The sequence below is a fragment of the Megalobrama amblycephala genome, linkage group LG13 (assembly GCF_018812025.1).
Source record: "Megalobrama amblycephala isolate DHTTF-2021 linkage group LG13, ASM1881202v1, whole genome shotgun sequence".
NCBI classification, from domain to species: Eukaryota; Metazoa; Chordata; class Actinopteri; order Cypriniformes; family Xenocyprididae; genus Megalobrama; species Megalobrama amblycephala.
Window position 1 is genome coordinate 36853430 of NC_063056.1, and position 27641 is coordinate 36881070.

A 27641-nucleotide genomic window follows, 5' to 3' on the forward strand; every position below is an offset into this window, starting at 1 on the left:
CATTAACTTCGTGACATCATAACTTTTGAACAAAGATGAATAAAAAAAAATCTGCTCAGTAATTTCTGTGCGGCTCAGACCAAAGATCACCTGATCAAAGTCTGGACAAAATTGGACAAATTTTGAAGGAGGAGTAGCGAAAAAACGGACTACTGTACTTTTCAAAATGGCCGCTACTGTAATGGGTGGAGACTTAATGTAAGAATTTGAATAGAATCAGCATGAAGAGACAAATCAGATGTACTAAATTGTATTTTTCTAGAGCAAATGGTTCAAAAGTTATAACCTTTAGAATGTTGAATTTTTGAACTGGTGGTGGCGCTATAGAGTTGGTCCTTGAGACTCCAAAATTGGTCAGATTTCTAGACATGACCATCACTACAAGTGTGCCAAATTTCATCATTTTCTCATGTTCCGTTGATAGGGCTGCCATAGACTCCCATTCGGGAGGAAGAATAATAATAATAAAAGGGAAAACGTACAATTACAATAGGGGCTACAGCCCCTTTGGGGCTTGGCCCCTAATAATACAGAATATATAAAATCAACTTCACAGTGCATTATGGCATAATCCTAAAGACCCCCTGTGATGAAAATCAAGCTTTTAATGTTGTTTATATGTCTATGTGGTGTTTTTAATGTGCTTTAAGACAAACCATGTGCCAATTCATCAGCCGACACCGTTGCTGATTATTTTCTTCTTAAAACTGCAGTGATCTATAGACAGTTTCAAAAATGCAGTTTGAAATTGACAGTGTTTCTGATGTCACAATCTACCTTGTGACCAATCACGTCAATGTGTGATCGTCAGTGAGTGGATCTCTGAACTGGTGTGAGTGAGAGGAAGCAGTGCTAATTTGCATATTCATAGAACCATGTATACTAAATGAGGCAAGGGTGTAGAGTTACATTCAAGCTATTTTAAATCATGAAGGCATGAAGATTTTTTTTTCAAGGAAAAAAACTTTTAAAAATGTCATTTTGGTGATCAAAGATGACTTTTAAGGGATAAAATGATTGACTACGGGGGGACTTTGAAGGTATATTATGAGGTGGCATAATTATGTTGCATTTGTTTTATAATTTCCATTAATTCATATGGTGTTTTTCTCAGGTCCGTGGGGAAGATGTATGGGCAGCGAGTGTGGTCCAGGCGGGAGTCAGAGTCGAGCGGTGTGGTGCGCTCATGTGGAAGGCTGGACGACCCTTCACACAAACTGCCTTCAGGCCACACGGCCAGCCAACCAGCAGAGCTGCTTCCGCGTCTGCGACTGGCACAAGGACCTGTACGACTGGCGACTAGGCGCATGGAACCAGTGCGTTCCCATATCACTGCGGACTGGCCGCACAGGTGTTTGCTTGCAGGGCGAAGAGGGCATCCAGACGCGGGAGGTGAACTGTGCGCTCAGGGCGGATGGCTCGGCGGCCGACGACGCCATCTGTGAGTACTTTGAGCCCAAACCCCGGCAGGAACAGGCCTGTCTCATTCCCTGCCCTCAAGACTGTGTGGTGACCGAGTTCACCCCCTGGACCACGTGCTCCAAGACCTGTGGGCTGGGCCTGCAGAACCGCGTCCGCTCCGTAGTGGCGCCGCCACTTTTCGGTGGGCTTCCTTGCCCCAATCTGACAGAGTTCCAGACGTGTGCGCCGAGGGCCTGCGACGGCAGAGAGACGGTGTTCAATCTGAGAGTGGGCGGCTGGAGCGAGTGCATGCTGCCACCACCACCACCACCGGAGCCGACCTCCTCTGCCGCCCCCGCACGCACTGTACGCCAAGCCCGGCGGCGGAAAGGCAAAGAGAGGAAAGGAAACAGAGACCCGGAGATGCGTGAGCTTATCAAGAACAAAAGGAACCGCAACAGGCTGAATCGACTAGAGGATGACCTCTGGAATATCGAAGTAGGCTACCAGTCTCGGCAAGTGGTTTGTGTACATCGAAACGGAAGTACGGTATCACTCAGGTTAGTGACTTTTCCCATTAGAATTAAAGATCTAGTGGACTTATTATGACATGACTAAAATGAGGTTGTGTGGGATTGAACTGCGATCCGTTCAGTACCATATAATCATAAAATAACGAAATGACCAAGTAACCCATATAAACAGTTGTGGCCAGAATTATTAGCCCCCTTCATAAATATGATCAAAGATGACTCTAAAAATAAATCTGCATTGTTTATCCTTTTGATCTTTCATTTATAAAATTAGCAAAAATCTAACCTTTCATTGAAGGAAAAGAATTGAAAGTGGGGGGGAAATAACATGATGAAATAAATGTTTTTCTCCAAAACACGTTGCCCACAATTATTAGCACCCTTTTATTCAATACTTTTTGCAACCTCCTTTTGCCAAGAGAACAGCTCTGAGTCTTCTTCTATAACGCCTGATGAGTTTTGGAGAACACCCGAGAAGAGATCAGAGACAATTCCTCCATACAGAATCTCTCCAAATCCTTCAGATTCCCAGCTCCATGTTGGTGCTTCTTCTCTTCAGTTCACTCCACTCATTTTCTTTAGGGTTCAGGTCAGGGGATTGGGATGGCCATGGCAGAAGCTTCATTTTGTGCTCAGTGACACATTTTTCTGCTGGTTTTGATGTTTGTTTTGGATCATTGTCCCGACGGATGATCCAACCACAGCCCATTATAAGATTTCTAGCAGAAACGTTCAGGTTTTGATTTTTTATCTGTTGGTATTTGATAGAATCCATGATACCATGAATCTGAACAAGATGTCCAGGACCTCCAGCACAAAAATAGGGGGCCTAACATTAAGAAAGTCTGTGTGTGCCTAAAATATTTTATTTTATTTTATTTTTTTGTGATAAGGACAACTTTTAAAAAAAAATAATTGTATTGTAAAAGTTGATCTTCTGCTGTAGAATCACAGTGCTGCTGTAATCAATAATGTAAATCTAACTCAGAGATTGGGCTCTAAATGAGTTCAGTGATTCAGATCAAATAATGATTATGTGAAAACATAACCAACAACACCTGATCATCTTTTAACTTTGCTTGTCTGGTTGGTTTTAATGCAGTTAAAACTACCCAAACAAAATCTAATATTAAAAAGTCAAGGGTCAAGAGGTCAACTAAAACAAACCCTGACCTCGATGATGGTAACTTAAAAATTTTGATTTTCTCCTTTGGTGAAAAACTATAAAAAGGTAAATGTTCGGAAAAAATGTCTGTAGAACAGCCAAAACAAATGTTCCAACTGCTCATCAACAGCTCCTTGAATTCACACACACCACGACAAAATGGCATCATTACCTGCCGCAAACCATCATTACCTGCCGTGTAGGAGGCGTGGTCAGGAGAAAAACTTCATAATTTAAGTGCATTTAACTTACATTTATTAACACATTCAAATACACCCACAAATTAGTAGAATATACTTATATTTTATAAGTAATGTAACCAAACTTAAATATTTTAAGTATATTGTAATTATATTTTTAAGTAAATATAAAATCCGGGCTAAGAGTGCACGATGGCAACACTACAAAACTAAAATAACAAAACCCCCTGTAAATCCCAACATAACACATTAAACACTAACTCATGTCTCCCTATGTTAATCTTGTACAAAAACACACAAAATACACTTAATTGCAACATTTATTTTCCTTATACAGTCTGACACAAAGAAATCTGCTTCAACTCAATCATATTAAGTTCAGCTTAATACTAGGGTTGTGCCGATGAACAATATCGTCAATATCAGAGACACTATCGTGATGCCACGCCCCTGTCCGGCTTCGCTACGAGTCTTGCGAGTCGACACCACAGACTGTAAAAAAATACACACACTAATACTAGTCTCTTCTATAGACTATAGTTAACCTAAAATCTTTGCAGGAATTGCTCTGTAAATTAAGTTGAGAATATAACTAATGCATATATGCTATATTAAATACTGTAGTCTATGCCAGAGACGTAACGTGTTAGTCTGTGAAAATACCGTGTCAGGCATTTGATCTTGACATTGTTAGAATCTTGTCTTTTTTACATGTCTAACACTGTACATTTAACTTAAAATATTTAATTTTGTACAAGAAAACAGCCCTTATTAATGAATTATTAGTAGCCTATTGTTATGTGTCGAGAGATCGTGCTCATTGTTACATAGCTCTGTGGCTATACTGCACTGAAGCGGCAGTTTAAGGTATAAACCCAGAATTCAGTGAACGTCAATTAACTTTTGTCTAGTTAATAAATACCTTTAATGACATTTTTCCTTGGCCATAATGTCAAATCAAATGAAAGAATGAAGGTGATTCTGATAACACAAATTTATTAAAACACAGAAGAACAACAAAGAACAAGAAAACGGGAACAGCACTCAGACCGAAACGTGGGATTTACATACATAGACCATGTTTAAATTTCGATGTTTCTGGCCAGAAATACCAACATGTTCACTTTGTCTGGTTTTAATAAGCTGCGGATTGGAGTAACTACACTCCCCCCTGTGCTGAAGACCCGCTCTGATGGAGTACTGTTAGCACATATGCACAGATATTTCCGTGCTAATCTTGCCATGAACGGAAACCAGAAAGAAAGCTACTTTTTCCCCTTACGTGCAACCTATTGGAAAGCCCGGCTGAGTCATTAGTTGGGAAAAAATATAAATAAAGTAAAATAATGAATAATAATTATATAATAATGAAAAATGTAAATAATCCGAACCCCCCCACCCAATGATATCATCGTCCATCGCAATGTTTTACTGTAAACATCGTCAACAGCCAATTTAGGGGACGTCGCCCAACCCTACTTAATACAATCAAATTTTGAGTTTACGCAACTTTTTTCTATTAAGTACAATGAACTTTCATTATTATTTGAGTGAAACAAACTCATTCCGTTTAATTAATTTCACTGTTCGGTTTTACAGTGTATTAATACCTTATTTTAATTATTAGTGTTAATAATAATAATTGTCATTCATATTAATGTATTCAAAATACATAAAAAATGCAATTTGTACAATGACTTAGCACAAAACACATTTTCTATGATGAGCATGTTTGCAATTTCTTAATTATTAATATTTATTTAAATATTTTATTTTCATTAGTTCATGTTGTAAAATGTCTTCAATATAATTAATTTAATATTAATTATTTTTTTATTTATTTTCTAAATATTTTTTAAAATATGAATTCATTGATAATTGTTTGATTAGATTTGAATAGCTATTTATATTATAGATATTTTCATACTCGCCTGTATGCAAGGTGTTGCATATTATTTATGGTTACACCACAATTTAGTTTTCCATGGACACACTCTTATGTCATTGGCCCTGACATCAAATTTCGTATGGTGTCTGATAAGGGTGGTCGATTCTTATAAGCAACTTATGTGCTTATATTATGCTTGAGGCTTTCTCAATCTGGTCATTTTTATGTCTCCATGAAAAGGGAATCCGTTACGCATCACTTTCTCTTGAGCTGCATCTCTTTTGTTGTAGTGCTAATAGTTCTCAGGCTAATAGCAGTTAAATGAGTCCTAAAACTCGGGATTCCGGCAGATTCTCGCACTCCATCAGCCGCTGACAGTAAGAGGATGACGGCTACGTGACTCGTCTGGGTCTCCGCTGTGCTGTCAAAGCACTCCCACGCTTGATGTCTATTTTCAACTGTGGAAATGACAACTGTATATTCCCCAGCAGCAGATTGTGTGACACGGCAGGAGTCTACGCCAGCACTTTCAACCGAGTATTAAATGTTCAAGAGTTTTGTAGTTATTTAAAAAGTTTTGGTGCAGCCTTATAGGTTGTGTATCTCAGGCATACAGTGTTTGGCCTTTGATATTTGTTCGAGCTCAGGAACATGGGAAGAGTTGAAAGAAAAACATTCAGAGTGTTTCAGCCTGAGGTTTCTCCAGGTAATGTTAAGTTTACGGCAACAATTCAATAGCCAACACTGAGGATAAAGCAATTCGTTACTTAGCTTTTGTCAGTATAGTAAACCCAACCGTTCTTGGTGTAATATCTTGCAAGACATCTTATGTGTTGTACTAGCTGACTTTAGACAAACACTCTAAGACTGAACATCATATACCTTTGCTCAATGTTGCCAAAATGTTATGCATACTCTTGCATTGTTCAATTCAGAATTTCCTGCTAATTTTATTTAGGATTTGATGGACTTCTATATAATACTCCTGGTGGTGCACCGAGGTTCTCCTGAATTCCCACAATTGAGTTATTTTTACATTAAAGGAGAAACATCATTCTCATTTAAATGGAAATGATGGTGTCCTCATTCCATCAACAAGCTATAAACAACAGCTCACCAAAAATGTGCTACCCTGTGTTTATAAACAATGCATGTTAGTAATATTGAGAAGTGCAGCAATGCGCATTTTAGCAGATCAACAGTTTGATTGATACCAATTTGATGCTCAAGAAAACTCAAATACAGCCCCTTTTTTTCTTGTTGAATATCTTGCTATACATTTGTGTAGATAAAATGGTTTGCAAGCTTTATTCATTTGAACTTCTTGAGCAAACATGGTGTTAAGAGTTGGTAAGTTTGATTCATGTCCGTTCATCAGTTCAAACTGTCAATTTCAGAGTTGATTCGAGATTGATTCAGTGATTCATTTGCATCATTACTCAAAATTGTTCTCAGATCAGAAGTCTCTGTGTGCTGTATTTCTTATATTATAATAATTAAAAGTTTTAAAATATAACTGTATTTTATCAACATATTTAGGCTGTTTATTTCATATAGAAGCTTGAAAATGAAATAAAAATAAAAAAGGTAATTGTCACTTTTTATCTCAAGACTTATAAGTCAGTATTGCGTGATATAAAGTCAGAATTGCGTATTATAAAATCAGTATTGCGTGTTATAAAGTCAGAATTGTGAGATACTGTATAAGGTCAGAATTGCATGTTATCAAGTCAGAATTGCATGTTATAAAGTCAGAATTGCGAGTTATAAAGTCAGAATTGCGTATTATAAAGTCAGTATTGCGTGTTATAAAGTCAGAATTGTGTGATATAAAATCAGAATTGCGAGTTATAATGTCAGAATTGCGAGATATAAAGTCAGAATTGCATGTTATAAAGTCAGAATTGTGTGATATAAGGTCAGAATCGCATGTTATAAAATCAGAATTGCATGTTGTAAAGTCAGAATTGTGTTATAAAGTCAGAATTATGTGATATATAAGATCAGAATTTCGTGTTATAAAGTCAGAATTGTGAGTTATAAAGTCAGAATTGTGAGATATAAGGTCAGAATCGCATGTTATAAAATCAGAATCGCATATTATAAAGTCAGTATTGCGTGTTATAAAGTCAGAATTGTGAGTTATAAAGTCAGAATTGTGAGATATAAAGTCAGAATTGTGAGATATAAGGTCAGAATCGCATGTTATAAAATCAGAATCGCATGTTAAAAAATCAGAATTGCATGTTATAAAGTCAGAATTGCATTATAAAGTCAGAATTATGTGATATAAATTCAGAATTGTGAGTTATAAAGTCAGAATTGCATGATATAAAATCAGAATTGCATATTATAAAGTCAGTATTGCGTGTTATAAAGTCAGAATTGTGTGATATAAAGTCAGAATTGCGAGTTATAAAGTCAGAATTGCATGATATAAAGTCAGAATTGCGTTATAAAGTCAGTATTGCGTGTTATAAAGTCAGAATTGCATGATATAAAGTCAGAATTGCGAGTTATAAAGTCAGAATTGCATGATATAAAGTCAGAATTGCGTTATAAAGTCAGAATTATGTGATATATAAGATCAGAATTTCGTTATAAAGTCAGAATTGTGAGATATAAGGTCAGAATTGTGAGTTATAAAGTCAGAGTTGTGAGATATAAGGTCAGAATCGCATGTTAAAAAATCAGAATTGCATGTTATAAAGTCAGAATTGCATTATAAAGTCAGAATTATATGATATAAAATCAGAATTGTGTGATATAAGGTCAGAATCGCATGTTATAAAATCAGAATTGCATGTTGTAAAGTCAGAATTGCATTATAAAGTCAGAATTATGTGATATAAAATCAGAATTGTGTGATATAAGGTCAGAATCGCATGTTATAAAATCAGAATTGCGTTATAAAGTCAGAATTATGTGATATATAAGATCAGAAGTTCGTGTTATAAAGTCAGAATTGTGAGATATAAAATCAGTATTGCGTGTTATAAAGTCAGAATTGTGTGATATAAGGTCAGAATCGCATGTTATAAATTCAGAATTGCGTTATAAAGTCAGAATTATGTGATATATAAGATCAGAATTGCGTGTTATAAAGTCAGAATTGTGAGATATAAAGCCAGAATTTTGTATTTTAAAGTCAGATTTGCTTTTATATCTTGCAATTCTGAGAAAAAAAAGTCAGAGTTCTGAGATAAAAAGTCGCAATTACCTTTTTACATTTTTTATTAAGTGGTGGAAACAAGCTTCCATAATTTCAGACATTTATTGTTGTATTGGTGAATAGAGATTAAACTTATTAACTGTCATTCTTGCTTGTTAATCAATTATGAATACATTTTTGCCCAACCCTAGTGACAATTTTGACAGTAGCCTTGTTTATTTTATAGAACACAGTCACTATTCAAGCCACAGACTGACATACTCTCCATTTCTGCCAAATACGGTTTACCTACGGCTACTATCAGTTTTATACCTCAGAAAGTTATTGTGCTGCAATATGGTGTCATTATGTTGCCAGATTTTTCAATGATTTTGAGACATCTTAATCTGGGTTTAAAGTGGGTGGAAAACAGTGCCAGCTTTGAAGTTTATGTGTTTAAGAGTCCGTGCTGCCCTGAGGTGTGTTTGGCAGCCGCGGCACCTAAATGAGCGGTTGCTAAATGAAGCTACGCTGGAAAGGAAGCAGCCTGTAATTAGCTGTAATAGCTCGTCAGCTGCATTGCTTACTGAGAAAATAAGAGACCAGGAGAAATTGCTGCATTTACACTGCTCAGCATTAAGTTACAGGCCACTGAAAGTTACAAAAGCTGTTCAACTGCAAACTGAGTTAAGTTAAGCTAACAAAAACATGTTATTAAAGTATTCAAAGATAAAGTGCTGTTGTGGTACTATAGTACAGTGAGGATATCAGGGGTTCCAGGCTTTTTATTTGTCAGTTGAACCCCTGACCTATTTTATTTTATTTTATTTTATTTTATTTTATTTTATTTTATTTTATTTTATTTTATTTTATTTTATTTTATTTATTTATTTATTTATTTATTTATTTATTTTTATTTTTTTTTCATTGTTTCATTTCATTGTTTCATTTCATTATTTCATTTCATTTCATTATTTTATGTTTTATTTTATTTTATTTTATTTATTTCATTTCATTATTTTATTTTATTATTTTATTTCATTTAATTTCTTTTTTTTTTTTTTTAATTTTATTTAATTTTATTTAATTTTATTTTATTTAATTTTATTATTTAATTTAATTTTATTTTATTTTATTTTATTTTATTTTATTTTATTTTATTTTATTTTATTTTATTTTATTTTATTTTATTTTATTTTATTTTATTTTATTTTATTTTATTTTATTTTATTTTATTTTATTTTATTTTATTTTATTTTATTTTATTTTATTTTATTTTATTTTATTTTATTTTATTTTATTTTATTTTATTTTATTTTATTTTATTTTATTTTATTTTATTTTATTTGCCCCAGACAGTAAATAGGATGAAAAATAGTAAAGTAATTATTGATCATATTTATTTATTTATTTTTATCTATCTATCAATCAATCATATTAATAATATATTATTTGTTATGATTTTTTAATCTTACGTATTTTATTATTAAATCAAAAAAAAAAAAATCATATATTGTAATATATAATGTGCATATTATAATATTTATATTTTTGTCATTTATTTTGGTATAATTCTCTAATTTGAGTAGAAAGGTTTTAATTCCATTGAAATGTGTACTTCTTAACTGTAAAATAATTATTATCTTGTCATTTTGACTGACCAGTCTTTCTACCGCTCTGTCCTGTATCAGCCAGTGTCCCCACTGGAGTCTTCCGGAGACTTACCAGTCCTGCCTGATGCCTAAAGACTGTGTGGTCAGTGAATGGAGCATGTGGGGCTCCTGCACCAAGACCTGCTCAGACCCCAGTGTTCCTCAGGGCGTACACTCCCGCAGCAGACAGCTGGTACGGCTTCCTACTGGAGGAGGGTCCGAGTGCCCCAACCTGGAGGAAAGTCAGACCTGTGAACCTGAAGGAAATGGGGTGCCGCCCTGTGCTGCGTAAGTACCATGGACATGCTAGTACTGTGTTCTCGGTAGCACTTATTTTACAGTCCTGTTCTCGGTATACAACATTTAAAAAATCTTATTAACCCCAAACATTTGAACGATAGCGTATATACATTATTGAGTGATGCTACTGTATTCTGTAAGATGTGATAGCATAGATCTCATACTATTTTTTTCTCCTCAGTTTTCAGTACTGACCGTTGCAATGCATAATTCAGTGGATTTACCCCCCATTTATATGCTATTTTGTTATTCGTTATTTCCGCAGGGCCAGTAAAAACATTGGCAGGACATGTAAAAATCTGCTAGTACTGCTGGCTCAATAGGGTCAGCAGGAAAAATCTATATTGTTGATCCTGTGATATCTGTATGCAACAGTCAGTATGAGTGCTTTTGAATTGCAGATATAACATTTTTTGTATTTAGACATGACAGCCAGGCACGTCCTGATATTGCTGAATTAGATGCGTTCCTGGGTCAATTTATTTTGTTGATCCTGGAACAACATTCTAGTCTGAAAATTTAATCTTAACCCTATTCCTATTCCTACCCCTAAACCTAACCCTACCCATAAGTTATCACAAAAATCAGAGGGAAATGATCGATGAATAACACTGATGTAAAAGCACCAATTCTTGATTTTAAGCCTAAACTTGACATAATCTGTAAACTTGTCCCTCAAATCTGATTGGTTGATTTGAATGTTGTTCCAGGATCAGCAAAAATGTTGACCCAGGAACATGTTAATCTCAGCAATATCAGGTTATGCGACAGCCAGCATCAGTGTGCTCTCCTATCACTGCTTGGGATCAAAGGATTTCATTTAGATGGTTTTGTGTCTGTGAAAATGCATCGCATCATTGGAGTGATGATATGATGTGATATACGGCAACAAATTGATGTCATCTTGTCATATCTCATTATGTGTCAACCCAAAGGAAACATTGTTGCTAGAGTTGTTATTTCGTAGCTCAAAAGATTTAATGTGGTTCCTAGCAAGTCTGTCATTGAAGTTTCAAGATGTTTTTCCTTCAGAGAAATCGGAGTAGTAACAAATGAGACAATTATTGACGTACAGTAAAAGTACAGAGCCATAAAATACATAGGCTCATTGGAAAATCATGCCTCTACCTTCGTTTTTGAAAAACTCAAAAAACCTTTGATTCAATTCACTGCAGTTTACAGCTGGAATGAACACGAGTGGCAGTAAAACACCAACAACTATTCCTATTCACACAAATTATGATATATAACTTTTACCAGTGCATGATTTTTAAACTAAAACATTTTGACATTGGCATCACATAACCAGCTCCATATGTATGGCTTTTCTAACGTAGTAAACTTACTCAGTACCTCATCTATTACAGGATTGCACTTGTGATGCAGCGCTCTGACAAGAGCATGATAAAAGCCAGATCACCTGTTTCGGATAAAACTGAATGCGCTATAGTGGCATTCACTTGACATTAGGGCTGTTCGATTCCGGATTTTTTGGAATCGATTCCGATTCCGATTTCTGGAATCGAAAAGAATCGATTCCAAGAATCGATTCCTCACTGTTATTTTTGATTCTTTTTTTTTTTTTTAATACCAACACCGTCTAACATTGTCGCGTCTTACCGTGCCACACAGCAGATATCACAGGATCATTTGTGTTGACAAATGAAATCGGCTACAGGCCGCGGTTTGTGTTAAAAAAAAAAAAAAATTAAAGAGGAGTCGATTCCCCTTAATGGAATCGATTCCAACCTTTGGAATCAACTCTCAATTCCCAACGCCTCGGAATCGAGGAATCGATTATTTTTGGAATTGATTCCCAGCCCTACTTGACATGTCACTTTGAAAGTGTCACAGATCATGCAAGAAGTGTAATATGGGGCGAATTCCAAATGCCGTTTTCGCTCCCTTGAAAGGCACTCTGGGAAGGGGACACCATTTGTAAGAGTGTTCCAAGCGAAAGCGAACAACCGAATTCCTTTTGATGGGTCCTTTCACAAGTCTAAATGAATCTGCAGTGGTCAGGTGTTACAATTAGGATTTCTCAGAAAAATCCCATGTTACGAGGATTTGAAAACACTTTTCACAAGTTGAAATTACGACATGGAGTTGCATGGTGCAACTTTATCGTTTGTGGTCATGTGACCCAGGGTGGTGAATCCCTGCAACTAATTTTTAAGCTAGATGGCGAGAGAGTTCGAGTTAACATATAAACAGAATAATTATTTTTCTTTTGTTTGTGATATTACAATATTTGTGATATTACTCTTTTTTATTCATTTCATATGAAGTTTAAATAAGATTCATGGGAAAGAAATGTGTTTAATAGAAGATATGAAGAGTTCAGATGCGAAAACCTCAAAGTCCCTTCAAAGGTGCCATCGAACGTTTTTTTACAAGATGTAATATAAGTCTAAGGTGTCCCCTGAATGTGTCTGTGAAGTTTCAACTCAAAATACCCCATAGATTTTATTTTAATACATTTTTTTTAACTGCCTATTTTGGGGCATAATTAGAAATTCACCGATTCAGGCTGCGGCCCCTTTAAATCCTCACGCTCCCCACCCCCGGATATCGCGCTTGCCTTAAACAGCATAAACAAAGTTCACACAGCTAATATAACCCTCAAAATGGATCTTTACAAGATGTTCGTCATGCATGCTGCATGCATACATCAGATTATGTGAGTATAGTATTTATTTGGATGTTTACATTGATTCTGAACGAGTTTGATAGTGCTCCATGGCTAACGGGCTAAAGCTAACATTACACACTGTTGGAGAGATTTATAAAGAATGAAGTTGTGTTTATGAATTATACAGACTGCAAGTGTTTAAAAATGAAAATAGCGATGGCTCTTGTCTCCGTGAATACAGTAAGAAACGATGGTAACTTTAACCACATTTAACAGTACATTAGCAACATGCTAACGAAACATTTAGAAAGACAATTTACAAATATCATTAAAAATATCATGTAATCATGGATCATGTCAGTTATTATTGCTCCATCTGCCATTTTTCGCTATTGTTCTTGCTTGCTTACCTAGTCTGATGATTCAGCTGTGCACAGATCCAGACATTAATACTGGCTGCCCTTGTCTAATGCCTTGAACATGGGCTGGCATATGCAAATATTGGGGGCGTACATATTAATGATCCCGACTGTTACATAACAGTCGGTGTTATGTTGAGATTTGCCTGTTCCTCGGAGGTCTTTTAAACAAATGAGATTTATATAAGAAGGAGGAAACAATGGAGTTTGAGACTCACTGTATATCATTTCCATGTACTAAAGTCTTGTTATTCAACTATGCCAAGGTAAATTCAATTTTCCATTCGATGGCACCTTTAAGACAAGTTATTTCACTTGGCGGCCATCTTTGAAACGCCTCTCGGGCATTCGAGTGCAGCTCCTATCTCTTTGAATGGGGAAACATCAAATTCACTAAAACTGTTTGCCAAGCTTTCAATTAAATTTCATATTTGAAATCACCAATGAAATCTGACAACAACTGTCTCATAAATTTTGTTTCTAAATGCTCGAATCATGACAAAAAAACTGTATTTTTCATGCTGGATCAAGCTAATAGCGCATGCGGAGTCCTAAATGCACATCTCTTGTGTCTCATTTCGGAGGCGCATCTGACTGTTTCTATAGGAACCGGAGCTTTTAACGGCCGCTGCAGTGACGCAATGACTTTACCAATCAGCGATTGCCTCTTATTTAGAAGGCGGAACTTATTCCACCATATTGCGCATTGCACTTTCTCCCATTCAAAACAATAGGAGTGCTGTAGTCTTTGGTTTAAGGTTCCGTAATTTCACTTTAATGGCAATGAAACTATTATTAGTCAGTTATTGAAATGCCTTATTTTAAAAAATGTCACTTTAGTCAATTCATTGGTATTTAACAAATGTGACTTTCTTTTGCTGCAAAACCAGCCAAATCCACCTCTTTTGACAACAAGACATAGTAAAACGTCAGTTTCTGTCAGCTTTAGAGCAGCAAAAGAAACACTGTTCTGTTTACTTGCAACTCGTGAAATCCTGTCATTGCCACTGTAACGATGGACAAAACATGATAAAAACTTGCAGCTCTTATGATGTGATGGACGCCACGCTGCATTGTCACGGTAACATTTAAGTTGACGATAATGAGGAAATTATGTTGCCTTTCATTGCTCCATTATGACACGCAAGTGCCCTGCTCCCTCCAAATTCCCCAGTTCAAGTGCTCTTCCCTTTGGAGTGAGTAGGGCATAGGGATGCTCACTTCCGCCCATAACATCATTATGCAGAAATGTCGCCACAGACACATTTCTCCAATGAGCTTGGGTTGAGAATGAATGTGAATAGAAGCACAGATCATTTGTCCTGTTAGAATTTGATGAGAAATGTTTGAGCTCACATTGACTTTGGCATCTTGGCAAATCTGAGCACAGTTCTCTAGAGGAATATAGTCTTTTTCTCTGGAGGAGAATCTGAGAAGCAGGAGAATTGTGTAACTGAAAAATATTATTTTAAGCTAATTTGAAATCAATTTAATCTCTGGCGTCAAGGAGATGCAATTGAGATATTAAAGAGATCTCATGTGGGATTTTCCTATCCTACGGGCATGTACATGAAACAAGTACTAAAAACAGCAGTCACTTCTCAGCATGGCCAACTGTAATGTTTTCATGCTCTTCGTGGAGAAATGCCGGCGTGGAGCAGGAGGCCCTGTCGGGAGGCGGTTGACCCCTGCTCTGCGTGAGCGGCGGTGCCAGTGAGAGTCAGCACATGAGCATATGGAAACGGGGTGAGACGGATCGGGCTGGTCTGTGGTCCAGAGCCAAGAGAAATGCACTGACAAATGGAAGTGATCTTAAGAGCTCGGTGACGCTGCTCTAATCTCGTTCTCTCACAGATGGCCCACACTGGCACAATCGTCACAGGACACACAGTGCTTTCTGAGTCTCCCACGTATTGTGAATAGGTAGCTTGAAATGATAATGTTTTGCAGTTCTGTTTCGCACTATTACGAAAGTAGGAAAGAGAAATCACAAATGACATCTGTTTAATATCTCAGTTTCAGCAATTGGATTAAATGGAGGTTGAACTAAGATTCTGAAGTCTTCTGCTTCTCAGATTATGAAACTCACAAGTTACAGTATAATACTGTATGTCTCTCCCTTAAGGTTTTAGAAGAGATTTCAATTGTTGTGTGGCTTTCCAAATGCTTTTATATTCCAGTTAAATTCCTGAATTAGATTTTTTTTTTAATTCAGGTTTTTCATCTGATATTTATATATTATTTCTGTTTTATTTCAATTACTGAAAATGAACTTAACTGCTAAAAGTTAAGTAAAGTGTTTACTTTACTTACTGCTGCAAGTCTCAAATTCTCCCAAGATCCATTTTTTCAAGCATTTGTTTGGAGGCTCTTTGTTTATCATTTGTAATGTCTCTTGCTACAGTACATGACAGTGACGCATAACCTAAATGTATGAACATTGTTTTTTGGTGAAGATTTATTACAGCTACAGTATGTGTGACCCAAAGCACAGATTTAGGACATAATAGCCTGTCTAATGTTTTTCATGTTAATTTTAGTTATGCCTGGAGGACCACAGAATGGAGTGAATGTCGCGTTGACGCGCTGCTCAGCCAGCAGGACCGGCGGCGTGGGAATCAGACTGGACTGTGTGGTGGAGGTGTGCAGAGCAGGGAAGTGTACTGCGTCCAGGCCAATGCAGAACTTCTCAGTTACATCAATAACAACAAAGACAAACAAGGTACAGGCTTCTATTTGACAGTGTAAAATTACACAAGTATGCCATTTTTACTCACAAACATACATTTTTTTCTGAGCCAGTCACCTGAAAAAAACTGTGATTGGCTGATGGCACAACAAGAATGTGTTCAGTCCCAAACCGTGAATACCGCGAAGACTGACTATCCTGAGCTGTGATAAATATTTATAATAATAATAACAATATTGATTGATTGATTGATTGATCAATCCAAAAATTGGTCACTAGCAAAACATCTACTATAATAACATTACATTTTGTGATTTATATGTTGCTTTGCAAAAAAAAATGATGAATCTATTAGAGAATCTTTATCATTTCCTTTTGATTCCATAAATAAATTTATAAAGTTTCATATGGTGCTGATAATGTAAATGGTTCTTCATGAGAAGAGAGGCTTTTGCTAAAGTGCTTTTTTGCTAAAAATCCTTCATACCGTCTTTCTTTCCTTCCTTCCATCCTTCCTTCCTTACTACTGTCTTTCCTTCCTTCCTTCCTTCCTTCCTTCCTTACTACTGTCCTTCCTTCCTTCCTTCCTTCCTTCCTTCATACCGTCTTTCTTTCCTTCCTTCCATCCTTCCTTCCTGCCTTCCTTCCTTCCTTACTACTGTCTTTCCTTCCTTCCTTCCTTACTACTGTCCTTCCTTCCTTCCTTCCTTCCTACTGTCTTTCCTTCCTTCCTTCCTTCCTACTGTCTTTCCTTCCTTCCTTCCTTCCTTCCTTCCTTCCTTACTACTCTTTCCTTCCTTCCTTCCTTCCTTCCTTCCTTCCTACTCTTTCCTTCCTTCCTTCCTTACTACTCTTTCCTTCCTTCCTTACTACTGTCTTTCCTTCCTTCCTTACTACTGTCCTTCCTTCCTTCCTTACTACTCTTTCCTTCCTTCCTTCCTTCCTTACTACTCTTTCCTTCCTTCCTTCCTTCCTTCCTTCCTTCCTTCCTGCCTGCCTTCCTGCCTTCCTTACTACTGTCTTTCCTTCCTTCCTTCCTTCCTTACTACTGTCTTTCCTTCCTTCCTTCCTTCCTTCCTTCCTGCCTTCCTTACTACTGTCTTTCCTTCCTTCCTTCCTTCCTTCCTTCCTTCTTTCCTGCCTTCCTGCCTTCCTTACTACTGTCTTTCCTTCCTTCCTTCCTTCCTTCCTACTGTCTTTCCTTCCTTCCTTCCTTCCTGCCTTCCTGCCTTCCTTCCTACTGTCTTTCCTTCCTTCCTTCCTTCCTGCCTTCCTTACTACTGTCTTTCCTTCCTTCCTTTTAATACTCTTTCCTTCCTTCCTTCCTTCCATCCTTACTACTCTTTCCTTCCTTCCTTCCTTCCTTCCTACTCTTTCCTTCTTTCCTTACTACTCTTTCCTTCCTTCCTTCCTTCCTTCCTTACTACTGTCTTTCCTTCCTTCCTTCCTTCCTTACTACTGTCTTTCTTTCCTTCCTTCCTTCCTTCCTTCCATCCTTCCTTCCTTCCTTCCTCCCTTTCTTACTACTGTCTTTCCTTCCTTTCTTCCTTCCTTCCTGCCTTCCTTACTACTGTCTTTCCTTCCTTCCTTCCTTCCTTCCTTCCTTCCTTGCTTCCTTCAAAAAAAAATAGGTCACCAGTAAATTTACTATAAAAACATTACATTTTGTTATGTACATGTTGTTTTGCAAAAATGTTTGTCTAAACTCTAAGAACAATGCAATTACTAGAATACAGTACATAGATCTATCTCTTATGTTCTTTCTCTTTCCCTGCCTTCATCCATTGATTTCCTTCCTTCCTGTCTGCCTTCCTTCCTTCATTCCTTCCTTCCTTCCTGCCTTCTTTCATTCCTTCCTTCTGACCTTCCTACCTTCCTTCCGTCCGTCCTCCAAAAAATAGGTCACTAGTAAAATTTACTATAAAAGCATGATATTTGTTGCTTTGCAGAAATGTTTATACTGCTAAAACAATGAGAATACAGAATACAGTACTTGGATCTATCTCTTATGTTCTTTCTCTTTCCCTGCCTTCTCTGTCTGTCACACATGCGCATATGCTTGTAAATCTCTTACTCTGTTGTATATATTGCATCAGCATTTCTTTGCATGCTCTCCACACACACACCATCACTTGATTAGTGGCCCACCCATCTTCATAGAAAATACCTTTTTTTATCTCTCTTCCTCCTGCTCGCTCTTTTGATGCTCAGAACTGTATGGTGAGCACATTGAAACTTATCGTAACGCACATGTCCCCGCACATTAGAGCAGATGAGCGCTGACTGCATGAAAAGCTCTGGTTAAAGAACCGTTATTAAAACAGGCCACTGGTGGAGCTGCGTATGGTGGGGAATCTGTGTCCTTATCAGCGTGGTGCAGGAGATGCCTCACTTCACTGGGGGGTAATCTGCACTGCTGACAGAAGATACACGAACGCAGACGGTGCAGAAAGTTGAAGGGAAAATGTGCTGGAGCGTTAGTCAACTGATGGAGTCATGATGTTCTCTCCCTGGGAGGATGTTGTCAGCTTCAAGATTCTTTGATGTGATGAAACCTTCATCAAATCTATCTGGAAGTGATGCTCATTTACATTTTCTTCTAAGAATACAACATTGCTCTCGTAGCACGAACAGAACGTTATTTCCCACAGGTGGCCTCACTGTCTTAAAATCAAGAGTTTCCTAAAGGATGTTAAAGTGAATGACATAGGATAACTTTTCTTACAATTTGATTCCATAAAGGAACCCTTAAAAGTTTCATTTGTTACCATAAGCAAAAATGTATAAGTTCCATTTGATTCCATATTAGAATCTTTATCAGTTCCATTTGAAACCAAAAGAGAATATAAGATTCATATGATGCCATAAGTGACTTTTTAAGTTCAAGTTGAATCCCTTAGAGAATATTTATAAGTTCTATTTGATTCCATTAAAGATCATTTTTATACATTTCATATGATGCCATAAGCGAATCTTTACAAGATAAATTTGATTCTATAACAGAATCTTTATACTGTAAGTTTCATATGATGCCATAATCTTTATAAGTTTCATTTGAATCTTTAGAAGTTCCATTTGATGCTATAAGGCAGGGGTGGGGAACGTTGATCCTGGAGGGCCATTGTCCTGAAGAGTTTAGCTCCAACCCTAATTAAACACACCTGAAGCTAATCAAGGTCTTCAGGATTACTAAAGTTACAGGCAGGTGAGTGGTTTTTTTTCAGGATTGGAGCTAAACTCTGCAGGACTACGGCCCTCCAGGATCAACGTTCCGCACCCCTGCTATAAGGGAATCTTTATACTTTAAGCTTTATTTTTTGCCCTAAGTAAACCTTTATAAGTTCCATATGAAGCTATAAGACAATCGTTGTAAGTTTCATATGATGCCATAAATGAATCTTAATAATATTCACAAGAGAATCTTAATAAGTTACATTTGTTCTATATAATGCAGAAAACGAAAATAGTTCTTGATGAGAAGAGAATTCCTTGCTAGGTGCTACAAAAAAACATTGAAGAAGCTTGATTTTTGAGAGTGTAGGAGGAATCCTGTGGCTTTTGACTGTCTGAGATTTGGGCACAAGTAAAAGCTAACCGGCTTATAACTCACATTATCACATTACTGTCTGAATGAAAGTCAATGAAGGCGATGCCTTAGTACCCTGAATAAACTGCCATGAAATTCGATTGGATTTGGAGTCTACTTTGAAAAAATGTCTGTTTTATAAGGGAACTCAACCAAATGTGACAGAAACCAAAAAGTTGGACTGGAGGCATGGACTGTTTGGCACTGCTGGTAAATGACAATGCTTTCTGTTGTTTTGACAGATATAAAAATAAGTTGTCTGGTCGATTCATTTCATGAAAAAAACAGAAAATAAAAGGTAAAAATCGACAGAGAGCTGTGAGTGAGGATTTAAGGAGAGAAACAAAAGTTTTTAATATTCTACTGACAGATAAGAGTAGAGCATGATGGAAAATTTACAACCTAGTCCATCCAAATGACAGAAAATCTTTATTTCTAATACAACCCCTCAGTGTAACCATGCCTTTATGCTGCTAAAAAGTATATTTTTGATGACCATTCAAAAGTGGCTGTGCATTGTGATTAAATGGATATAATTTTATTTGTAGTGTATTTTTTCGAGGCCTCTTAAAAGGTCAAATGGGCTTATATTTTCCCTTATCTGCTGCATTTGACGTCACAGCTCAGGATAGTTAAAGCTAACCAGCTTATGCCTTGCATTATCCCTTTAGAGCTGAAATATTCTGTAAATAGTCACAGTATAGAACTCATAGTTATAGTATTTGTATTTGTCCCTTCTGAATGATGCTTATTAGCAGTAGTTCGCTAGAGTTGGTGTTTGTGTGTTTTGTAGAAGGTCAGTCTCCAAATGGCCAGGTGCCTAGTGTCCCTCCTCTCCTGTCTATCACCTTTGAGATCTCAGGTAAGATTTTTAAGACCTTTAAAGGAATGTTTTGGGTATCTTTCATGTACCAGTATTGTTTTGAAAGTATAACCAACACTTAAGCACAGTGATTGACTGTGATTATCAAAAGCATGCCACAGATAAAGTACATGGACATTTAGTTGAAAAAATTAATTGAATTAAATTTTATTTTATTTTACTCTATCTTTTCCTTTCTGTGTCTGAAATGATGGTCTTTGTTTGATCAAGTCTCTTTGCCTGAGGCATGTTTACATATTTTGTTCGCTTAGTCTGTTTACTTTCTGTATTTTTGTAAGTGTTTGTGTCCATAGAGAGCTCATTACAAGCGTATGTACTGATGCAACAGCCTGTGTTTTAGTCAACGCTCTCCTCTGGGCACCAGACAAGTGACAGAGATTGATTGCCAATGACTGCCCTGGTGACAGCTCCTTACTATATGCTCTTCCTCAAAAGAAACGAAGAAGCATTTTGTTTGTATTTGTAAGTGCAAGAGGGCCTTTTAGACTAGACCATTCCACCTTAGATTTCATGAGCTTTATAACATAGAGCGAAGCCAGACTGCAGTTATTTTACTAATCATGCATATATCGATATGTACAATACTGTTCAAAAGTTTGGGATCAGTAAGATTTTTTTCAAAGAATTAATACTTTTATTCAGCAAGAACGCATTAAATTAATCAACAGTGACATTAAAGATATTTATAATGTTACAGAAGATTTCCATTTTAAATATTTACCGATCAGGCATAACATTATGACCACTGACGGGTGATTATAACACTGATTATCTCTTCATCACGGCACCTGTTAGTGGGTGGGATATATTAGGCAGCAAGTGAACATTTTGTCCTCAAAGTTGATGTGTTAAAAGCAGGAAAAAGGATTTGAGCGAGTTTGACAACGGCCAAATTGTGATGGCTAGACGACTGGGTCAGAGCATCTCCAAAACTGCAGCTCTTCTGGGGTGTTCCCGGTCTGCAGTGGTCAGTATCTATCAAAAGTGCTCCAAGGAAGGAACAGTGGTGAACCGGCGACAGGGTCATGGGCGGCCAAGGCTCTTGATGCATGTGGGGAGCGAAGGCTGGCCCGTGTGGTCTTATCCAACAGATGAGCTACTGTAGCTCAAATTGCTCAAGAAGTTAATGCTGGTTCTGATAGAAAGGTGTCAGAATACACAGTGCATCACAGGTTGTTGTGTATGGAGCTGCATAGCTGCAGACCAGTCAGGATGCCCATGCTGAACCCTGTCCAACACCGAAAGTGCCAACAGTGGACACGTGAGCATCAGAACTGGACCACAGAGCAATGGAAGAAGGTGGTCTGGTCTGATGAATCACGTTTTCTTTTTCATCACGTGGATGGCCGGGTGCGTGTGCGTCGCTTACCTGGGGAACACATGGCACCAGGATGCACTATGGGAAGAAGGCAAGCCAGCGGAGGCAGTGTGATGCTTTGGGCAATGTTCTGCTGGGAAACATTGGGTCCTGCCATCCATGTGGATGTTACTTTGACACGTACCACCTACCTAAGCATTGTTGCAGACCATGTACACCCTTTCATGGAAATGGTATTCCCTGTTGGCTGTGGCCTCCTTCAGCAGGATAATATGTCCTGCCACGAAGCAAAAATGGTTCAGGAATGGTTTGAGGAGCACAACAACGAGTTTGAGGTGTTAACTTGGCCTCCAAATTCCCCAGATCTCATTCCAATCGAGCATCTGTGGGATGTCCTGAACAAACAAGTCCGATCCATGGAGGCTTCACCTCACAACTTACAGGACTTAAAAGATCTGCTGCTAACATCTTGGTGCCAGATACCACAGCACACCTTCAGGGGTCTAGAGGAGTCCATGCCTTGATGGGTCAGGGCTGTTTTGGCAGCAAAAGGGGGACCAACACAATATTAGGAAGGTGATCATAATGTAATGCCTGATTGGTGTATGCTGTTCTTCTGACCTTTCTATTCAAAGAATTCTTACAAATGTGTCAAAAATATGAAGCAGCACAATGTTTTCAACATTAATAATAATAATAAATGTTTCTTGAGCAGCAAATCAGCAAATTAGAATGATTTATTAAGGATCATGTGACACTGAAGACTGGAGTAATGATGCTGAAAATTCAGCTTTGCGTCACTGGAATAAATTACATTTTAAAATATATTTGAATAGAAAACAATTATTTTAAATGGTAATAATATTTCACACTATTACTGTTTTTACTGTATTATTGATCAAATAAATGCAGCATTGGTGAGCAGAAGAAACTTCTTTTAAAAATTTTTTTTTTTCAATCTTACCAACCTCAAACTTTTGTACGGCATCAATAAATCGTAAGGCCACCTCAGGTTTTTCATCTATTTTCAAACAGCTACCGAATACCAAATCATTCTCATGCTCGAAGCTAAGCCTGTCCACCTGAGTTTGTCAAAGCAGGCACAGACTGCAAACTTTGATTAGAAAGAAAGTTTGCGCAGAAGGTCTAGACCATCTGGCACATAAACAAGGACAACCTGTGCAGTGTTATGCTAACTTAGATGATGGTGCATTACACTGAAATCTGTCTCTCTATTAATTTCGGGAACATGCGGCACTAGAACAGTTGAACTGGGTGAACTGTTATTCCCCATGCTCGTTTTCCAGAGTTCAAACAATTTTTGTTTTTTTTGAAGGTCTGTGGCGCAGTCAATCTTCTTGTACTTTTTAGCTCACAATCTGTGCATGTGGAGAACATTTCGTTTTAGAAATCTCTAGAGAGCAGAACTCACCACATATCAGTATGGGAGAGCTCCACGAGAAGAGTTTACCTCGCTTTGATACAAACGCAGCAGTCGTGTCACCTGTCACCCATCAAGCCGACAGGAAAATCCTGTGTTAAAACATTAATGCATCACTGTTGTTTATGTTCTGAGTTTGGATTTTATAGTTTCACACTGAGTCCAGATAGGATTTATGGATGTGGTTCACATTGATTTTCCCAGGTGAATAGGGTTAAAAATGAATAGATATAACCACATTCCACCTATAGATTGATTAATTGATTGAATGATTGAATGATTGATTGATTGATTGATTGATTGATTGATTGATTGATTGATTGATTGATTGATTGATTGATTGATTGATTGATTATCCATCCATCCATCCATCCATGGTGAATAGGGTAAAATAAAATAAAATAAAATAAAATAAAATAAAATAACTAATATATCACCATATTTCAATAATGGATTGATTACATTAGTGTTACATATGCATATGAGGCATTAACTAATTAAATGTGCACTAATGTTCAGACCAGAACTCTAAACATTGGATAAAGCCAGGTTCAAAATTGTTTCATTTTGTTGACATAATTCTACTGAAGTGGAGATTTCTGGCTCAGTACAGGAGAAAAAAACTCATTTTGAAAAAAAAGCAATCTACAATCTTTGCAATCTACAAATGTGAATAGATAAAGTGCAGTAAAATAAACACTTAAGTCTATTTTAGATGTTTTCTTTCCACTGGTCTGAAACAACACATTGTGAAAAGCCAAATAGCCCAAAATCTCAAAATTGACCAGTGCATCAATAAACAACGTTTTTGCCTGTCTTATTTTTTTTTTTTATTACTATTATTATTATTATTTTATTTTTCAGAATTATTTTATTTCATTTTATCATTTATTTTTAGAATTGTTAACTGGAAACATGATCAAATTAGTCAAAATATTTAATAAACAAAAATGTTGTGCATTTAAATTATGATAAAATCTGTGGAGATTCTGGTTTTCTCCTGTTTTTCCTTAACTGAGATGCAACTGGGACTGGATATTTTTCGGAGCGTGTTAAATGTGGCCATTTGTTGTTTCCTGCAGTTACATAAACCTAATTGTCCGCCATGTGTCGTCCCCATGTGTGCGTCTTATTGCAGTGTTTTAATGTATGTGTTTGTGTTATAGCATCACAACCCGTAGACATTCGGTTCTGCAAGGGAACGTCTCCAAGTACCACGCAGCTGTGTAACATCCCGTGCCCTGTGGAGTGTGAACTGTCCCCGTGGGGCGCCTGGGGGCCCTGCACCTTTGAGAATTGTGATGAACGGGTCGTGAAGAAAGGTAAACATGACTGAAACAATAATATATTCACAAAATAGAGTTTACGTGTCAAATACTGAGAGACAATATTTTTAAAGAGCTATTTTGCAGTTTATGTTTTGCTGAGTATCGTCTGCGAGACTCAGATCAAGCCAGAATACAATATTTCCTTTTGATTTCACTATTATCTTAAATTATTGGTCAAGGATGCTGCATATCAGCAGCAATCGTGCAACAAAAATGTCTGAAAGTTTCGATTGTAACAGTATATACCCAATGCACACAGATGAACTTGAGTCTAAGGTAGACCTTAGTACAAGAGCTAACATGTGAATCTCTCAAAAACCATATTAGATGAAGGTAACACTTTATTTTGATGGTCCACTTTAGACATTCTACTAACTATAAGTAACTTTGCAACTCCATTTCAACTAACTTTCATTAGAGTATTAGTAGACTGTCTGCTTTATATCTGTTAACATGCTATTTTGATGCTCCCCATCACACATTCTACTGACTATATGTAACTTTACAACTACATGTCAACTTACAGTATTCTACTAACACCTAACAGTCTACTAGTCTACTAATACTCTAATGGGAGTTAGTTGACATATAGTAGCAAAGTTACTTATAGTTAGTAGAATGTCTAAAGTGCACCATCATAATAAAGTGTAGCCTAGATGAGAGTCACTTTGGCAGAAAAACAAAAAACACATAGACCTATGGCTATTAAAGTTTGAATTTACTGAACTTTGCCTCTATTAATCTAAATAAATCTCACGAAAGAACATGTCCAGATAATATTTCACCCAAAACCAATAAACCAAAAATAAATAAATAAATAAATAAAAATTAAGCCCCAAAAAGTCTAAGTCTAAGTCTAAGGCCCATTTTTAATGCCATAATATATGTTTCTATTGCAGCAATATTTTTATGCACATTTGCCCCAAATTTTCTTATATATTATATGTATTTCTTGTGTATTTATAGTAGAAAAAACTCAGATTTGCTTTTTTTGTTTTTTAAATCAGCATTATTTAATAGTAGAAGTAATTAAATACTTTGTGATTTAATATATTCTGTTATTTTTGTTTCTTTTTTCTATATTGAACAGTACTGAATTTTTATTGTTTTATAGTAATGAGAATATGGGGGGTCCTTAATTGTAATAAAAAAAAAAAAATGTCAATGTAGAAAAAGAGGTTTGACTTTATGCAAAATATAATTTATTTTCCTTTTAAATTTAAACTGAAATGTGAATTGGACACATTCTTGAGAGTTTTATAGGAACCACCCTAAAAAATCAATTTACTGACATATCACACATCCACCAAAAATCACCTTTTAGGATACGTTGGTTCATATGAACTGGGGAAAATGTCTCAGCAAAAATTATATTGATGCCACTTGGTTTCAAATTTTGTCCTAATTCAGTGACATTTTAAAGTGTAGACTAAAGTGTCCAAATACCACTAGGGATGAAGGCAATTAATAGACTTTTTCCATCATGTTTATTTGCAGGTTTCAAGTTCAGACGACGTACAATCACTAATGACCCCACGGGTGGCGAGGGGAATTGTCCTCACCTAGTGGAGGCCATCCCGTGCGATGATCCCAGCTGTTTTAACTGGCAGCTAGTCAAGCTAGAGGCATGTATCCCTGACGAAGACATGGACTGCGGAGAGGGAACTCAGATTCCACAGGTCCGCTGCATCAACAATGAAGGTATTAAACACTGTTGTCTTTTGCAAAATGCCAGGTTTACTGAAGCACTATAAAGACGAGTTTACCTTCCTAAACAACATTTTAGTTACAATTATTATCACAGGATATCTGTCATTGGGGATTGGGATCTCTGTAGTAGTGATGTTCGATTCTTGAACAAATCATTCTTTTAAGCTGGTGTGGTAACCGGTCGAGCTGGTTTATGGAATTGAAGAACGAACGAATCAAACTGAATCGAACTTTAGTTCTGGGTTGATGATGACGCAAAACACACACACTCATTGTGGAGCACCGAATGAGCCAATAAGCATGTCCAAATGGGTTATTAAACCATAGAACTAGTTCAAAATGAACAAATCAAATCTACAGGAAGAGTTGAAAGTCAGCTTTTCGGTCATGTCTGACTCAAAAAGCAACCAAATGTGATGTTTCCTGAGGTACTCCTATTAATTCATATTACCCTTTTTTGGTTCTATAACCCATCTGGACATGCTTATTGGCTCATTTGGTACTGCACAAGGAGTATGCGTGCTACACTGGAGTCTTATATCATCAACCCTGAACTAAAGTTCAATTCAGTTAGATTCTGTGAACCTGCTGATCTGGTTACCGGCTTATAAGAACGATTAGTTCAAAAATCGAACATCATTAATCTACAAACCCGATTCCAAAAAAGTTGGGACACTGTACAAATTGTGAATAAAAACAGAATGCAATGATGTGGAAGTTTCAAATTTCAATATTTCATTCAGAATACAACATAGATGACATGTCAAATGTTTAAACTGAGAAAATGTATCATTTTAAGGGAATAATAAGTTGATTTTAAATTTCATGGCATCAACACATCTCAAAAAAGTTGGGACAAGGCCATGTTTACCACTGTGTGGCATCCCCTCTTCTTTTTATAACAGTCTGCAAACATCTGGGGACTGAGGAGACAAGTTGCTCAAGTTTAGGAATAGGAATGTCGTCCCATTCTTGTCTAATACAGGCTTCTAGTTGCTCAACTGTCTTAGGTCTTCTTTGTTGCATCTTCCTCTTTATGATGCGCCAAATGTTTTCTATGGGTGAAAGATCTGGACTGCAGGCTGACCATTTCAGTACCCGGATCCTTCTTCTACACAGCCATGATGTTGTAATTGATGCAGTATGTGGTCTGGCATTGTCATGTTGGAAAATGCAAGGTCTTCCCTGAAAGAGACGACGTCTGGATGGGAGCATATATTTTTCTAGAACTTGGATATACCTTTCAGCACTGATGGTGCCTTTCCAAATGTGTAAGCTGCCCATGCCACACGCACTCATGCAACCCCATACCATCAGAGATGCAGGCTTCTGAACTGAGTGCTGA

General features: G+C 36.8%; 1 protein-coding gene across 4 annotated transcripts in view; it reads left to right on the forward strand.

Annotated features, from left to right (window-relative positions):
* Positions 1-27641, forward strand: part of LOC125243659 (thrombospondin type-1 domain-containing protein 7A) — a 158119-nt gene that overhangs the window by 56871 nt on the left and 73607 nt on the right. For all 4 annotated transcript variants that reach the window (XR_007179079.1, XR_007179080.1, XM_048153452.1 and 1 more), the window contains exons 2-7: positions 1115-1961; positions 10030-10278; positions 15882-16063; positions 20410-20478; positions 24425-24580; positions 26084-26287. Coding sequence is in view for 2 of the 4 variants with exons in the window: in XM_048153452.1 (XP_048009409.1) it covers positions 1115-1961; positions 10030-10278; positions 15882-16063; positions 20410-20478; positions 24425-24580; positions 26084-26287 (1707 nt within the window). In the remaining 2 variants the exon portion in view is untranslated. The remainder of the gene's footprint in view (positions 1-1114; positions 1962-10029; positions 10279-15881; positions 16064-20409; positions 20479-24424; positions 24581-26083; positions 26288-27641) is intronic.